Here is an 18,202-nt window from a genome sequence, read left to right on the forward strand (position 1 = left end):
CATTATAGCATTAAATCTCAATGTACAGCACATTAAGGATAGAGATCCTACATGAGGAGTAAGTGCACAGTGACTCCTGTTGTTGACTTTACCAATTGACACTCCTGTCTATGGCATCAGTAATCTCCCTATGCTCCAGTCATGAGTTTCCAAGGCTATGGAAGCCCTCTGAGTTCTCCGACTCTTATCTTGTTTAGACAAGGTCATAGTCAAAGTGGAGGTTCTCTCCTCCCTTCAGAGAAAGGTACCTCCTTCTTTGAGGACCTGTTCTTTCCACTGGGATCTCACTCGCAGAGATCTTTTGCCAGAGTGTCTTGGCTTTCCATGCCTGAAATACTCTCATGAGCTTTTCAGCCAGCTCCGAATGCCTTTAGGGCTGATTCTGAGGCCAGAGTGCTATTTAGGACATCTGCCATTCTATGAGTCTGCTGAGTATCTCACTTCCCATGTTGGATCACTCTCCCCTTTATTTACTCCATCAGTTAGCTTTAGCAGGTACTAGACTTGTCTATGTGCTCCCTTTGACTCCCAGTCCCTTCACCATGACCAACTGTGAACTGAAACTGATCACCTGGAACAGTGAGATGGCATTGGTACATGCCACCTCGATGGGATTGAATTGGAATCCCCTGGTATGCTTCCAACTCCACCACTTGGGGCAAGTCCGCCTGAGCATGTCCCAAATTATACATCTCTTCCCTCTCCCATTCCCACCACCATGTTCAACAGGGATCACATTTCAGTTAATTTTCAACACTTAAGAATAACTGTGCATCAATTACAGATCTAAACCAGTCATATTAAGTAGAACAGATAAAAAAACTACTAAGAGAGATAATGTATTAATTTTTTTTTATCTGTTCTACTTAATAATTATGGAAAATTTAAATCTACACTTGACTCAAATTTGTGTTTTAACCCTTAACTTCAAAGTCATACCTTACCAACTTCTTTTTGCTTCCAACAGCTTGTATCTACATAGCCAAGTGTAGAATTTAGCCTTGTTAATCTCAGTTTCATCTACTAGGAGCATCTGTATCACGTGGGATTGTATTAGAAATGCAGGCTTCAGACCCTTTCTCAGGACTACAGAATTGGAATCCATGCTTTCATAAGATCTCCAGGTGATTCCTGTACACAGTAATGTTTGAGTTCTTTCACCAAAATTACCTCATCCAGTCCTCTTAAAAACATTTGAGACGTGTCATGCCCATTTTACAGATTAAAGATAAGGACATTGAGATGTCTATGTTAAATGCCTAACATAACACAGCAAAGTGATAAAGTAACTGAAGTGATAGTCAAAAGCAGATCATAACATCTGACTTCCAATCGCATGCTCCTGATATTGAACTAAAACTGTCTCTTTATGACGAGTAGGGGAAAGGTAGCTATTTCTATGTGTGAAATGGACTGAAAATGGGAGACAGGGAGTAGAAGGGAAAAGTAGCCAAGGGCCTGGGTCTCATCAGTCCACAAAAAGGACAACCAAGTCCTGACTGATTGTAAGTCAAATGTAATTATGAAAAGCCATTGCTAAAATCACTCATTATTATCACCTCAGAAAGGAAGTGTCAGGTAAGTTACAAGAAATAGGTACTAACAGCTGGTGATTGAAAAATGTGAGGAGTCAATCATTTTCATCTGTCATGAAAGTATCCTGGAAGCCGGTTTGCGGCTTCTGTGATCTCTCTCCTTGTGACAGTAATCTAGTGGCTTCTATCTGATACAAGCTCTAGTTCCCAACACATCAGTTGGCAAACAAGTTTCCCATCCCAGAGTGGACTTATATTTTTGGACTTCTCTGAAGAGAAACTAAATTTTATAAACAAGAGAAAATGTGTTGTGCTCAGAATTTAATTTTTTGGATCTTGTGTTAGCTTTCTATTGCTGCCATAGCAAATTACCTCAAATTTAGTGTGGTTTCTGACATAAAAAATTACCTCAAACTTAGTGGTTTAAAACAATACAAGTTTGTTATCATTGAGTTCTGGAGGTCAGAAGTCAGATTTCAGTCCCACAAGGCTAACATGGCAAGGTGTCAGCAAAGTTGCATTCTGAAAGCACTAAGGAAGAAGCAGCTTCCTGCTCCTTGGACCTATTGGCAGATTTCAGTTCTTTGTGATTACAGAGCAAAATGCTCCATTTTCTTCCTGGTTGTAAATTGAGGGCCAGCTCCAACTTCTAGAAGACTTTCCAGTGAAATGAAATATCAGTTTATTCTCTCATGAGTAAATTGCAATACTCTCAAGACATCCTGGCCTTTAGCCAGCATTGACCACTTGTCAACATATACTGGATACTGCTGACACTGACCCTGGGTTAGGAGAGTGGCAAGCCACACAAAAAGCTACATGCTTTGCCTTTTGCCCTTCTTCCTCCATATTCAATGCCAGAAGGGCAAGTCCTTCTCAAATTGCATCACTCTGACCTCCAATTGTGCCTTCTTATTTCACTTTTAAGGACCCCTGTGATTATCTCGGTCCCACCTGGGTAATCCAGGATAATCTGCTCAAGATCTTAATATTCATATCTACAAAATCTTATTTCCTATGTAAGGTAAAACACTCACAGGTTCTAGGGATGAGGATGTGGGCATCTTTGGGTGAGTCATTATTGTGCTAACCGGAGATCACTTTAGTCATTCAGGCCTTTGAACGCTGTCATGTGCATTAACTTATCCAAGAACATGCATATGAGTGGATAGATGTCGATCTCATTATTATTTGCAAATAAATCAAGCAGACTATATCTTAAACACCAGGATAGAAAACAAGATAAATACCCATTGTATGTGTATTAGCCAAAATTTATCCTTATCAGAAATTTATCTTAATTTATATATCTCCTTATAAAATTTTCGGTATCAGACTGTGGTCCCCATCATGACTAGAAAATGATGAAATATCTGCTCATCACTGGCAAAAGAGTATGTGGACAGACTAGACTTGATTTGGAGTTTCTTGTGGTAATATTGGGGTTTGCAGTATTTATTTTCAGGACCCATATCATGGAGGCGGGAAAGCTACTTGAAACCACTGGCCCTTCACTGTTCCTACACCCATTATTTCCACCACAGCAACTCAGCTTTTGTCTGTTTTACACTATAATATGCTTCTGTAAACACTTTTTATTGCTTTCTATTTCTCAGTATGCTTTTGATTGAACAAATAGAATAAATGCATTGTTGGAAGGTAGAAGAGGTGGGGTATATTTCAAAAGAACTGACACAGACAAAAATGGATTCATCCCACCCCCCTGTTGGAATAAATTCAGGATTCAGAGGATCTGCCTCTAGTAGTCTAGTGGGATGAACCAGATACATTTTTTCTCTATGTCTAGAACTTGGAATTCAGAGAGAAAAATGAGGGAGGAAGATACAGAAAATCAGCTGTGGTTGTTGATTCCTTTTTTTAATATTTGTAATGATAGTTGTTTTTATTTATTTTAATGAATGTATTGATACATTCTATTCTTAGGGTCACTATAAATATGTGATAATTATAACACTATCATCATCAATTCTTATGTTAATGGGATATTAATACAAAGAGAACAAATTCAATGTATTTTGTAGATACAGTTCAAATAATTCCCTCTTTCTTTCTTTTTCTTTCTTTTTTAATTTTTCAGATAACATATTTTAAATTTACATTATAGTCAAAGGTTTAGTACTGCACTAGCCATAAGGAAAATGCAAACTAAAAACACAATGAGATAGCACCTCACCCCTGTCAGAATGTCTATTATCCAAAAAGCAGAAAGTAACAAATGCTGGCTAGGATATGGAGAAAGGGGAACTCTTATACACTGTTGGTAGGAATGTAAATTAGTGCAGCCATTGTGGGAAACAGTATGCAGATTTCTTAAAAACCTAGAAATAGACTTGCCACATGATCCAACAATCCTACTATTGGGTATATACCCAAAAGACATGGCCACATTTTATCAAAGAGATACATGCACCATGGTGTTTATAGAAGCACTTTTCTCAGTCACCAAAATATGGAATCAAGCAAGGTGTCCATCATCTAATGAATGGATAAAGAAAATGTAATGTATATGTGTGTATATATTTTTATATACACAATGGGATATTATTCACATATGAAAAAAGAAGAAGATTCTACCATTTGCATCAAAATGAATGCAACCAGAGGGCATCATATTGAATGGAATAAGCTAGACACACAAAGTCAAATACCGCATGTTCTCCCTTATATGTGGGAGCTAAGATTGAAAAGAAAAAAAAAAAAGAATAAACTAATGCCTGTGTGTATCAGTATTGCTACTAGTTTTGTCAATGACTAAGACTGCTATACTCTATAGTCTTAATGATCTGTGATTATTTTAAAATTATATTACATGAGTGAAATGGACATCTTTACACTTGATTATTGCTTATAGTCCTTCCTATATTCCCACTTTTTACTTGATGTTGAGTCCATTGCCCCAGGCCTATCCTTTTACAACTTAATGATGAACTGAAATATGAAACCATTCCATATTATTGGGTAGACTTACACTGGATCCTTATAAAACTCACAATCATGCTGATGAAATTCATGCAAGTCTAAACTAAACTCAAAATTTTGGCCAGCGCCGTGACTCACTAGGCTATCCTCCGCCTGCGGCGCTGGCACCCTGGGTTCTAGTCCCAGTTGGGGCACTGGATTCTGTCCCGGTTGCTCCTCTTCCAGTCCAGCTCTCTGCTGTGGCCCAGGAGGGTAGTGGAGGATGGCTCAAGTGCTTGGACCCTGCACCTGCATGGGAGACCAGGAGGAAGCACCTGGCTCCTGGCTTCGGATTGGCCATTTGTATAGTGAACCAATGGAAAAAGGAAGACCTTTCTCTCTGTCTCTCTTTCTCTTACTAACTCTGTCAAAAAAAGAAAAAGATTTTAATACAGGATTGCTGCATCAAACATCTCATGCTACATGCCTTTGGAAAGTTCTGGGTCTTTTAAATGTGCTGCCAAGGTCAGTATCCTATGGACTTTTTGTCAAATCTTCCCATGTATATTTCCCTCTACAAAATCATTACCCATTCTGGAACTTTTCCTTTTTGATGCCCACACAGCTTGATTGTAGAGAGTGGCCAATTCTTATACTCATTTCCCTTAAGTGGTCATTGTCAATATTGACTGGCCATTGGGTCCCCTCTAAGAACACAACAAAAGATGTAACTGTCAGAATTCTTAAGAGAAATAATTTCAATATGTCCACTTAGTTATAAGATTATAATCATTTTCATATATGGCCTCTATCATGTCCATAACCTCTTAATTGGAATTTTGAAACTCAAAAAGTTCTGAGAGTTGTTATTTTACTGAGACAAACTCATTTGATGACAAAACATGACGTAAACTGATATGCGGATATTTATGTCGAGTATTTATTTATTCCTTTTATTCTGAACATTACTCAAGGCATTTTAATAAGTTTTGTTAAGGAGGACTTCCTAAGGTCTCAACTGGGAGTTTTCTATATAGTATATTCACCTTACTACTATTTAAAATAAAAACGTCCAAAGAGCAAAATGCATCTGTCCTTAGAAGGAATTTGGATAAGGACACTGGTATATGAACATGAACACACACACACACACACACACACACGCACACACATTTTTTACTAAACCCATAAAGCTTTTATTTTGATTTAGCTGAGAAATAAGTTGATTTGTGTAAATCCAGCCTCTTTTTTTATTTGTAACACTTCAGAGCATTTGGTTTTGAGGGAACAATTCCTGGGATTGTTTTTTTCTTATAGAAGTTGCTCAAAAATAACTCTTTAAATGGGAATTTTATCCAATCATATTCCAAAGAGTCTATTTTGGTTTGGTAATAGCAGGATGACCAGCTTTTTATGAGGAGCCAGAAAAAAAAATTAATGCATAAATGTGAAAGACTACTAAGAAGAGCCTTTCCACTTGAAAATCATAAATGTGGATACAAATTAGATTTTATCCCTCCATCTACCACCCAATATTCTCTGTATTGTAGATGAACTATTATATTCAAAATTTCACCTGGGGGGAATTGAGACCAAGTTAGCGTAATCTCTGGATTAGTCTCACTTGGATATATTTTCTCAATCTTTATTTAGTAACCAAAGGGAAGAATTGATTAGATTTAAGAGGGACTTTGCATAAATATGAAGTCATTACTTACATTAAAGTGAGAGCTGCAGGGGAATGCTGGGAAATAGGAGCACCCCCATGGTTGGGGCAGCACACACAGGTCTCCAGGGGATATAGTCCCCAATTTCTTGTGCTTCCTTAATCTCTTGGCATGTTTAGCAGAGCAGTGTACTTGCAGATAGTATTTACTTAGGAGACAGCATTTTTAAATGAGTTTCATTTTACTCTATGAAAGGAAATACCTACCGGGGAGATTAAAAGGCCAGTCTTTAGGGATGGAAGGCACAAGCAATGCAAAGGTCTCAATGCTGGGGCTGGGTAGTGACTGATGAGGAGCCCATGATGGCTTCAAAGGGATCCCTTTTTTTCCCCCAAGCAGCAGCTGGCTATGACTCCAGCCCAATAGGTGAGGGCTGTAATGTTGGGAAGAGACTCTAGTAAGGATATGCAGTGGAAATATAACCTTGTTTGGCTTTAGGCAAAGAATAAATGGCTATGCTTGCATAATCTCAGGCACAAGAATCCTTTTGGACCCTTTGAGGTCTGAATGTGGAATGACAGAACCAAATGATATCCAAAGCCAGGATTTGTCTCTCTTGACTGAGCTGCTGCCTCAGATTTGGGAATAGGGGGCAGGAAAGCCAGATGAGTTGCTGCCCTGTGTGAGAGGGAGGGAGGGCCAGAAGACAGCTAGGCAGATTAGTGGACTAGATCCCACACACAGGAAAGTTGCACTTGAGCTCAGCTTATCTCCAAAGGGGCTTAGGTAGAAGAACCAGAGGGCAAGTAGAACCCTCCCACAAATTAGGAGCCCAATTTCTGAGAAAAATCAGAAAAAAAACTCAGTCCAAAAAATCAGACCAGCAAAAGCAAAGCAATGGCATACCCCAGTATGCTAAGAGGTAGCTGAGGTTGATTTGTGACAGGGCACAGAGAGCAAACGATTGGTAGGGAAGGAATATCGATTCTCAATAAAAGCAGAGTAGTAAATGGTGTCACTTTGCAAATGCTTTGCTTGGTCAGCTTTACAAATTTAAAATCAATCATTAGAGATGGTTTGTCCCCTAGGATCATAATTCTTGGTAAAATTTTTACAACAAAATTTTACGAAAATTGTGGTGGAGCAAGCAAAGAAGAGTATTCTCTCATTCTCTTATTCATGCACCCAACAGACAGCAATTGAGGGCCAACTTTAGTCAGGTTGGTGCTGAGTGCTGGGCGCTCATCAGTGAATATGTTTGGCACAGCCACTGCCCATGGAGGGAGGTGGGAGGACAATGTGAGAAGAGTTAGTCATGGTTGTCCAACCAGCTGGGAGGAAGAGGCAAGCCCTTCCTTCTCTGTGGGTCTCAATTTCCTCCAACTAAAAGGAAGATTGAACTCATCTTTTTTTGTAATAGGACTATAGTTTGTGTTTAGCTAAGATCAGAGCCTCTCAACAAACCTATTAGACAGTAACAGAAAATGAAACACTATCTTACTGAAAAAGAAATGAGACCATTATCTAAGTTTCTACTGCATCTGGAAAGCATGAAACCTTGGCATGGCTTTCCTGGGAAGGGAGACAGTTTCTTGGGAACCCAAATAACTTAGATATATGCAGATCTAGTTCTAATCAAACATTGGACCTTGAGCCAGTCACTGTACCTCTTGAGCCTCACTTTTCACATCTGTAAAATGGGAATAGTCCGTGTTACTCTGCCTGTAGCACACAGGTCATAGGCCTTTTACGAGTAACTGAACTATTTCCATCTGGTTTGAGATGGAATGAGGCAATAAGTGGTGTCATTTTTCTTTCAGCCCACCCTTGGCTACATCCCAGCCTCTACCTGTAGCACAACCCAGCGGAGGGTCTGGCAGCTCCAGCGAGTCAGAGAGCAGCTCTGAGTCAGACTCAGACAGCGAAAGCAGCACCACTGACAGTGAATCCAATGAGGCACCTCGTGTGGCTACTCCAGAGGTGAGTGAAGTTGTCAGGGCCAAATCACCATCTGACTTTTCCCCAGACAGCATCCTGACATACATACATACATATCCATGCACACAACACACACACTTTCAGCATATAAATTGCTTTAGTACAATAACTACTTCAGCAGAAAAGTATCCAGGTGCTTGATAGAATTGTTTTTCTCTAAAGCATATATTTACAGAATCCCAAAATATGTACTTTTCTTGCTGTGTGACTGATTTGCAGTGTGACTCACTTAGCTACTCTGAATTGCAAATTTCCTCATGTGTAAAATGAGAATAGTAATGACTGGGATAGCAACTTCTCTTTTGAGAGCACCAACGAAGCCAATCAAATCTACTTCTTGGGACACCAACCTTACTCTCCATTAGAGTAATGAATGCTTTCCCTATAATGATCAAGAAGTCACATGTTTTAAATGATCATAATATAATAAAACATTTAACTCAGCCCTGTAAAATAAGAAAATAATAATATTGCTTTATTAATATAATAATAAGAAGAAAAATTGGCTTTTCCTTTCTCTGAGTTCAGGATAGCTGCCCAGTTCAGCTGAGACTATACCTGATACAGCAACTGAATCCCAACACCCCATGGCTCTTCAAACACTTGGTTTTCAGTAATCAGAAAATAATAATAGAATAAGGCAGTAGTAATATTACTACTGTTAACAACAAAAAATATTTACTGAACATTGACCTTGTATCAGACACTGTGCTAAGATGGTGATTTTAATTTTCTCATTCCATCCTCATAACAACCCTACAGGGCACTTTCTATTACAAAATCCCTTTTATGGATAAGAGAATAAGGTTCTGAAAGCTAAGAAAAACTTTCCCAAGCTTGTACAGATAAGAGAGTGATAGAGCCAAGACTGAAACCCAAGTCAGTGTGCTGCCAAAGCTCGTGCTTTTAACCACAGAACTACACCACTGATAGAGGCAGCCAATACAGTTTTCTTAACTCTTACCTGCCATTGTCCTGTGCAGATTGGCATTGCAGCTACTCAAATGTTTTGAACTCTGTCATCATCTATTGACTAATTCCATAAGCCTCAGCTAATGGCTTCCAAAAGAAAAGCTCTACTCATACAAATTATGGCTCTTCCAGTTCAACTGGTAGAATTCAGAGCTGTGAATCAAGAAACTAAATTGTACACATCATTTCCATGGCTTACCAGTAGACATTAATGTCTGCATCCATGTCCCCATAAATTGGTCATTGCTCATACACCAAGGTAAGTGCAGTGGATTTTGTGTAAGTGAAATATTTTCATCCTTCTGTAACAATACCCGACTTATTCTATTTGCCATGAATTTCAGCATCATATACAAGGTACTTGCAAGACCTGGTGGATGGAAAGCCTTTCCTTTTCAATTATATTTAAAGTGCCTTCAGATTTCTTTAAGGATCAGAGACCATTGCCTCTTCCTCCTGGTGATAGAGTGAATGATGATTCCCAACAAAAGGTTTTGTGAATAGGTTTCCCTCCCAGAGATGCCTACACACCTTCTGGAACAACTCCCTGTGAATAATTCTTTCCTTCCTAATCAGAGCGGAGAATGTTTTCAGAGGAAGTGTGAAAATTAGTTTAAATATGTAGAGTACAGCTGGTTTGTTTCTGGATAGCTGAGGTAATCTGATTATCGTGTGCACATGTGTGTATATGTATGTTGCGGGGGTAAGGGTAACTGGTCACTTAATGTCCAAAGGTTTTATTATGTCGCTGTGCTGAGAGTCCCCCTGAATGTGAAGTGCATTCCCCAAATGTGAACTGCATTCTACCTACTATTTCTCAATCTGCAGCCTGACCCACCTTCAACCAACAAGTGGCAGTTGGATAAATGGCTCAACAAGGTGACATCACAGAACAAGTCATTTATTTGTGGTCAAAATGAAACACCCATGGAGACCATTTCTCTGCCTCCTCCTATCATCCAACCAATGGAAGTACAGCTCAAAGTGAAGCCAAACCCCAGCCAGCTTCTGGCTGAACCTAAGGAACGGCCTCTCCTCAGTCTCATCAGGGAGAAGGCCCGTCCACGGCCTACCCAGAGAACTCCAGAAGCAAAGGCTGTGAAACATAAGCTGTCGGTACCAATTGAAACAGCCTCTCAAAGGACAATTGGGAAAAAGCAACCCAGAAAGATGGAGAAGAACACCAGTATTGAGGAGTTTACCTGGCCCAAACCAAACATTACTAGCAGTACTCCCAAAGAAAAAGAGAGCATAGAGCTTCCTGATCCACCAAGAGGCCGCAACAAAGCCGCTGCTCACAAACCAGTTCCTAGGAAAGAGCCAAGGCCTAATATCCCTTTGGCTGCTGAGAAGAAAAAGTATAGAGGGCCCGGAAAAATCATCCCAAAGTCCCGGGAATTCATTGAAACAGATTCATCTACGTCTGACTCCAACACAGATCAGGAAGAGACCCCGCCGATCAAAGTCCTGCCTCCTTGCATTGTTCCTGGAGGTAATACTGCTAAATCCAAGGAACCCTGTGGTGCCAACCTGGCCCTGAACACCTTAATCAGCAGCAGCAACAACTTAACAATCAATAATGAAGAGCCAACTTTTTCACCGATTCCTGTCACACAAACTGAGCTGCTGTCCCCTCTACAAGATCAGGAGAATCTGAAAAACCTTTGGGTGAAAATTGATTTGGACTTGCTCTCTAGGGTACCTGGCCACAACTCACTCCAAACAGCACAATCCAAGGCAGAACACAAGGAGACTGCTTCAAAACCTAAGCGTCAGACTGTTCCTCCAGTTGTGGAAAAACTGCCCCCTAAGGGCAAGCGTAAGCACAAGGTAAGCTGTCCAATGTGATCATTAGCAGCGGCTATCTGCTGTCCAAATTGGTCTTCAGTCTTGTTTTCAATGAAGCCAATGCCAGTGGGTTACACAGTTTGGTGAAAACAGTAACGCTTTCCATGAGAAGTGCAGTATTTGATACATGACTAGGGAGGAAGTGCTAGAAATTATCAGAGTTTGGCATCTATTGACAAGAAAGTCCACTGTGGCACTTAAGGGATTTATGATGTGCCATAAAGAAGAATAAGAAGAGTCTCTGTTCCCAGGCAGCTGGTCCATGGCATCAGCTCCTTAAGCTCCTCTTGTTTTCAGACTCAGGTCATTTCTCCTTAAACTGCTGCCCCTGGATCAGCAGGGTGCTTATGTGCCCTCAATTTCCAAAAGCTTTCTCAGGACCTCATTCATTTCTCTGGATAAATGTTAGCACCCCCACCATCCAGTTATCTTTTTCTATCCTTGATTTTACCAGACTCCAGATTCATGTTCTTCCCGTCATGCTAGGATTACTGGCCTATGTAGCAAGCTTGACTTGTGAACATTTCACGTGTAGCAGGTACAGGCTGAATTGCAGAACTACAAAGTATCATCACAGGAGTGGATCCAGAATTACTCTTTACATTTTTAAAAGATACATTTATTTATTTGAAATGGAAAGTGACAGAGAGAGGGGTAGGGGAGGGAGGGAGAGAGAGAGAGAGAGATCTTCCAATTGCAGGTTCACTCCCTAAATGGCCATAATGGCCAAGGCTGGGTCAGGCAGAATCCAGGGGCCTAGAACTGCATCTGAGTCTCCCATGTGGATGGCAGGGGCCCAAGACCTTGGGCCATCTTCTGCTGTTTTCCCAGGAACATAAACAGGGAGCTGGACCAGAAGTGGAACAGCTGGAACTCAAACTGGTGCTCATATGGGATGTCAGCATTTTGGGTGGAGGCTTAACTGACTGCAACACAATGAAATCCCCAGCCCTTTCCATTTCAAATATGTCTAGAGAGATGAATTTGTGGCCAATAACCTCGCTGTGATATATTTCTGGATCTCAAGGTATTTTTTAGAGTACATTGCCTCATGATAATATTCAGATAGCCATATTTCTAATGACTACCGTAGTGGATAGAGAAGAGGCTTCTAGTCATTTCCCCTTTTCTTCTGTCTCTTTCCAGAAATACCTAAGTTTGGCCAGAAATGGCTCAGATTCCTCACTAAGGAGCAGCCCTACCCATGGCCAGGCTGTGCTACAAAATAGGATACTGCAAGAATGATTTATATCTTCATTTAGCCTTACCCCAGTGATTAACAAGAAGAGGTTATTATCTCTGAGTTACGGTCCAAATAGGGACCAAGAAATGCGGGGCCCTACCCATACCACTGATTTTTTTCACTCTTAGTGATGACAACAGTACAACCAGGGGTGGAAAATATACCTTCAGAACCAGCACATGCCAAGTTCCAAAGACATGCCATGGTTCATTTCCTTGTGTGTTATTGATTGCATAAGCAGCTTTTATATATCAACCACAATTCCCATGCTGCTTGCACAGGGTTTATGCCAAGTTGGGGTTACAATTTTAGGTTCTAAACTACTCATCAGTAGGGGTGGTGTTGGTGGGAGAAGTGCCTAAAAAGCATAGATTTGATTTATTTTTGTGTTGAGATTCCTATGTCACCCAATCTTTAACCAGAGGCTCACATCACAGTTCAACGTTCTCAAACGACAAATTCTTGGTAGCACTAAGCTAGGCAAGGCTGATTGCTTTCTGTCTTATTGAAGGTGCACATTTAACTCCATTACCTATTCTAAAAGTTAAAGTATAAGCAAACTGTCTTGCTTGTTTTAAATATGTGAAATGTGCTTGTCTGAAAGTGTCATGTATTTTAAGCCGTGTGCATTTTTTTCCTACTAAAGCCAACAGAAGTTTCAGACAAAATCCCTGAGAAGAAGCAACGCATGGAGGAGGCCACAACTATCTGCTTGCTCCCCCCTTGCATCTCACCAGCCCCACCCCACAAGCCTCCCAACATTAGAGAGTGAGTTTGAACTGTCTATGTATGGTGTCTTTGTGTGAATGTTCAGACTTTTAAGAAATCCAAATTAAACCCATTTAAGGAGATCCTGTCTCAGAGGAATGTTAGGAAAAAAGCAGAAGTTAGTCAATTCTGACAGCTGTCCCAGGTCGCTGGTCCAGCGAGCATAGGATAAAGATTGGAATATATGCTGCCAGATTTGGAGTGATTCTATGAATTAGTTAACAAATTTTCTTCACTCTAAGATCGATCACTGAAATCAGCCAAAAGTAAACTTTTAGCCTTAAGTGAAGGAGCAGAGCGGAATATACAAATTGAAGAGGAAGCATTAAGGGACACCTATCACTTTAACCAGATTGCCTGCTTCTGGCCAGATTCAGTCCTGATGATGTTTAAACAATTACCCTGGAAAAGCAGCCGCTTGATGTTGACAGGATGATGATGCAGCTGCTGCTTCTTGAATGACATTACTGCACATTAATATGAAGCTGGAGGACCTATAGCTACATTTTGAGCTCCAGAGGCCAGTGATAAAAGCTGTCTAGGAATTGTCCTCCCCAGGATAGCTAGGTAGGGCAGGATATGTTCATTGCAACCAGCTAGCCCCTCATTTCCCTTCTCTCACTGTGTGGAAAGTTCCAGAGTCAGACAAAAGGCCTCCTTCTTCCCTCCTCATTCAGACAGCATCAGCCTTCCCTGGAGAAGTTCTGCCCTCTGATTCTACAGAGCACTGTGTCTTAGTTCTTTCTGTGTTATAAATATCATATAACTAACAATCATGTCAGCTACTTGAACCATTCTGTCTGGGTAATTATTGCCATAAATTCATTCAACATTAGAGATTGCTTCCATCAAAGCCCAGTTTGGGAGCCTATTAGGAGCCCAGAGCAGAGAGGCAATCTGGCTAACTGCTGCTAACAATTGATTTCACAGATTACTGTTTAACATCAGTGACATGGCATCAATCTGCCACATATCAGATGTCGGAAATAAGTTATCAGCTTGCATTGGTCTAGATCCTTCTTGTTTTCAATTTAATGGTAGAAAAAGACCAATCATGATTAATTGTACTCTATATAAAGAGGAGATGGTGGGTCCTGGGCTGCTCTTGTCCCTGAGGATGAGTAACTATATTCCCTGGTACAACTGTTCTGAAACATCCCTTCACATACTTGGAGTTCTCAGAACTGGACACTCATTCAATGAAGCAAGGTGATCCCCTCTTTGTATCAGGGTCCACTGAGGTGAAGGGGATCAGCTTACATTCCTTCCAGACATGTGAGGAAGTGTGCTGCCCCAGTGGTCCAACAAGGCATTCCAAGGTCTTGGACAGGAGGAAGGACTGAAGTGCCATAGCTGTGTTGGCAATACATCCTCAGTTCCCAGGCTTTGACTCATGCACAACACCCAGATGCATAAAGAAGAGGCACAGAGATCATCAGTCTCCACTACTAGTATCCCTAAGTGAAAAGGTGATTCACTTTCTCCATCTTATAGAAGACAGATAGCAAAGGATTAAGTACATGTCTAATACTTTGAGTTTGTTCTCTTAAAATGGCCTTTATAACCCACAGTACTTACCATCTCTCTGCCTTTCTAGTAGATAGGAAAGTAGTGTTACTATAGTAGCATGTATCATTCCAGAAGGGCCAAAAGCAGGTTATTATGCTCATCAAACAAATTCAAGTCTCTGGGACAATCTAAGCACTGACATCTTGGGAGTCTTCTCCTGAGAACCCTCTCCTTAAGCTTCCTTTACTCCTTTGTACCTTGTTGACCTTTTAAACCAAATCCTTAGAAATGTTTATGAGACAAGATTCACTTTTATAAATAAATATCCTAAAATTAGCAAAGATACCACATCAGAGTCTGACAGCTAATGTTTCTCATAATCCAACCAAAGAACCCTGCTGAGCAATCTCCATCTCACTTTTGCACTTGAGCCATCAGATGGTCTGCTGATGCAATGAGTTAGGGTGATGATGTACTTCTCTTCTTTGATGTTTTCTTCTGGCCTATTGAAAGAGGAACCAAAAGAAACAAGGCTGTTTTTGTAATTTGGAAGCCATAACAATGACAAAGTGGTCTCTAGAAAATATATCCTGGATATCCTTTGCCAAGGAATTCATTAAATGCCCCATGGTTCCAGGTTCCTAAGAGACAGATGAAAAGGAGACCAGGTCACTGATACTCAAAGCACACACTGCACTGAGTCCCCACTAGTCAATTTAGTGGCAAATGGGGAGGATTTACATGACTATAGTAAGCAATGACAAATAAACTCTTTCTCTGAAACAGCTCTTCTCTTTGCAGTCCCTACTACCTTCTTAACCAGCTCAAGTATTCAGGGAATGGTTACAACTAATGTAACATTTGCCTCTGTTAGATTTCACAGCAGTACTTGGTATCTATGAATGTAAATTTCCAAAGATCCAGCGCTTTTGTAATTATTACACTTAATGTGGTCTGTTGTTGATGGAACTTCCTCATGGACAAGAATTATTTTAATCAGGTATCCCAACAACTTTAAAATAGTTCTACATGTCAAAGCAATTCTAAAAATCCCTTGGTAAGTATTTTATAATTAATTTTAACCTATTAATGTAATGCCAGAAGCAGTTAATATATTTAAAAATTTCACTGCATGACAGAAATTAATATAGGGCCACATTTATGAGACAAAAATCAGAGAAGATGACACATATTATTACATTTGTCAAATCTGTGCAACACAGTGGAAGTGTAACAAGGAGACTGCATTGACTTCTGCTATTTCAGGAAACCAAACCACTTGAATACTTGTTCATCTTTGAATTGTGGCTTTGAGATATTGTAAATCTATATTTCCAGACACTGACTGAAATTGACCAAGAAGAGAACATAAATTCTTGTTGACTTAATTTGCTATTGAAAATTGTAGTCAATAATCATGAAAAGCAAATGGCTGCACAGTGCAATATTAGTTGTCTAAGAAAAGATTAAAATTCAAGTAATCTTCATTGATTAGTCTAAGACAGTAACTAAAATGAAAATCCATGACCCAATTACTATGTTAAGCAGCTAGTGTAAGATGTTAGTTGTTCTGTTTTATTTGAAGTCTCAGTCTATTTGATGGCACCCATTTAATGGGTAGATAAATCAGTTTGAAAGCATGGAAGTATTTTGAAATTGCAGATGTCTCATGTCACTATAACCAAAGAATTTTTAAAGTGGATTTTTGTAAAGTGGAGTATGTGCATCTTTCAGTATAATAATTTAAGGTCAGGGGATCATAATACCTTTGCATTGGATAGAACATTTTTTCATACAATTTGTAGTGTTTCAATAGTATTAATGTGTTATTAATTTCTATGTATAAGCATAGTATTTCTTAAGAAAATACTCTTCTACTGATTGCTTATTCTACTATTTATTTCAGGATTGTGACATTAAATCCTAGGGCAAAATTGGTAGGAACTATCCTGAAAATGGTGGTATTAAAGTCTGCATTGTATTTTCCATAAAAATCTAATTAATAATTGTCTTGAAATGTTGCAACTATCACCTTGTAACATACTCCATTGCATATTTACATTCATCATACTGTTCTGCTTCAAAGACCTGTGTTTATTCTTGGACACATATGTATGCATCTCTATATTTCTATATAGAGATATCTATATCTATGCCATATATATACACACACACACATATATATATGTATATATATACAATCTTCATCATAGGTAGAGGATCATCAATTAAAATATTACTTTAGTTGAAAGTACCAAACTCATGAGGAAAATAAGAATAAAGGCAGAGGAGATTTTGTGACATCCTACACTTTCTGTTTGCACAGAAATAATTCATCCAGGAGAGCAAATAGAAGAAAGGAAGAAAAGCTATTCCCTCCCCCACTTTCCCCACTGCCAGAAGACCCTCCACGTCGCAGAAATGTCAGCGGCAATAACGGTCTCTTCAATCAAGACAAAAACATCTCCATGAGTGGGCAGATCACCTCTACTAAACCTAAGAGAAGTGATGGCAAATTCTGTGCTACCTTCAAAGGAATATCTGTAAATGTAAGCATCTTGAAAGAAATATTATAACTAGCAGATAAAAACAAATTGGCCAGCACCGTAGCTCACTAGGCTAATCCTCCGCTTGTGGCGCCGGCACACCGGGTTCTAGTCCTGGTTGGGGCACCGGTTCTGTCCCGGTTGCTCCTCTTCCAGTCCAGCTCTCTGCTGTGGCCCGGGAGTGCAGTGTAGGATGGCCCAGGTGCTTGGGCCCTGCACCCGCATGGGAGACCAGGAAAAGCACCTGGTTCCTGGCTTTGGATTGGTGCAACACACGTGCCATAGCAGCCATTTAGGGGGTGAGCCAATGGAAGGAAGACCTTTCTGTCCGTCTGTCTGTCTCTCTCCCTCTCTGTCTAACTCTGCCCGTCAAAAAAAGAAAAAGAAACAAATTAACCCAACTCATCTAATCTGACTTGACCAGATGGGGATGATGCAGGAGAAAGGAGCGAAGATGCAGAAAAAAATATATAGGGTAGCTTATGTGTGTTTATACAAATAAACAAAACCTCCATTATTCAAATTTTTTATTTCAACTCAGGATTTTTTTTGTTCCAGATCAATTTTTTATCTTGCTTTCCCAAACATATTGTACATATAGGGTCTATGAACAGCCTTTGGTCCAATATCTTTGTGTCTTGGGGATAGGGAGGACACTTCCTTAAAAATAACCACATCACCTGGCACATAGTAGACACCAATCAGTTAGTGAATAAAAAAAAATGGATAGAAGGCAATTTCCCAGGGTCACAGAACTGGAGCTCCAAGTAGGATCTTTCCAAATATCAGCTTTGCAAATGTAAATTGTTCTTACAGTGACTAAATAGGATGGAATTTAAAAGGTGAATCTTTTGCTGAAATCACACCATAATGGTTCTAAGCCCAACTAAAGAATTATCCAGCCCTTTGAACTTTTCCTGCTGCTGGATAAACTTTCAGCATGAATAATGAGAAGATGTGTCACACTCATATCCCCACACAGAGGTTCAGTATAGGTACATAAACTGTGGAAACCACCAACAACCGTGTTGCTGATGCATGTTAATAATAAATGTATCTACCTTTCCATGTGAATACATGTGCATGCTGATGCAGCATCCATATGTTTTTAGTCTCCTTTAAGTGCGAAATAAATACAAAGCAAATGAGTGAAAATCAACATGTTTTTAAATGTCTGATGCCAACTTGTTGGGTCTC

General features: G+C 39.8%; 1 protein-coding gene across 5 annotated transcripts in view; it reads left to right on the top strand.

The window, feature by feature from the left end:
• AFF2 (ALF transcription elongation factor 2) overlaps positions 1-18,202 on the top strand; it is a 597,410-nt gene that overhangs the window by 544,537 nt on the left and 34,671 nt on the right. For all 5 annotated transcript variants that reach the window (XM_051831606.2, XM_051831607.2, XM_008273461.4 and 2 more), the window contains 4 exons: positions 7,942-8,101; positions 9,920-10,921; positions 12,829-12,950; positions 16,786-17,008. In XM_051831606.2, the coding sequence (XP_051687566.2) occupies positions 7,942-8,101; positions 9,920-10,921; positions 12,829-12,950; positions 16,786-17,008 (1,507 nt within the window). The remainder of the gene's footprint in view (positions 1-7,941; positions 8,102-9,919; positions 10,922-12,828; positions 12,951-16,785; positions 17,009-18,202) is intronic.

The sequence above is a fragment of the Oryctolagus cuniculus genome, chromosome X, assembly GCF_964237555.1.
Source record: "Oryctolagus cuniculus chromosome X, mOryCun1.1, whole genome shotgun sequence".
Classification (NCBI taxonomy): Eukaryota; Metazoa; Chordata; class Mammalia; order Lagomorpha; family Leporidae; genus Oryctolagus; species Oryctolagus cuniculus.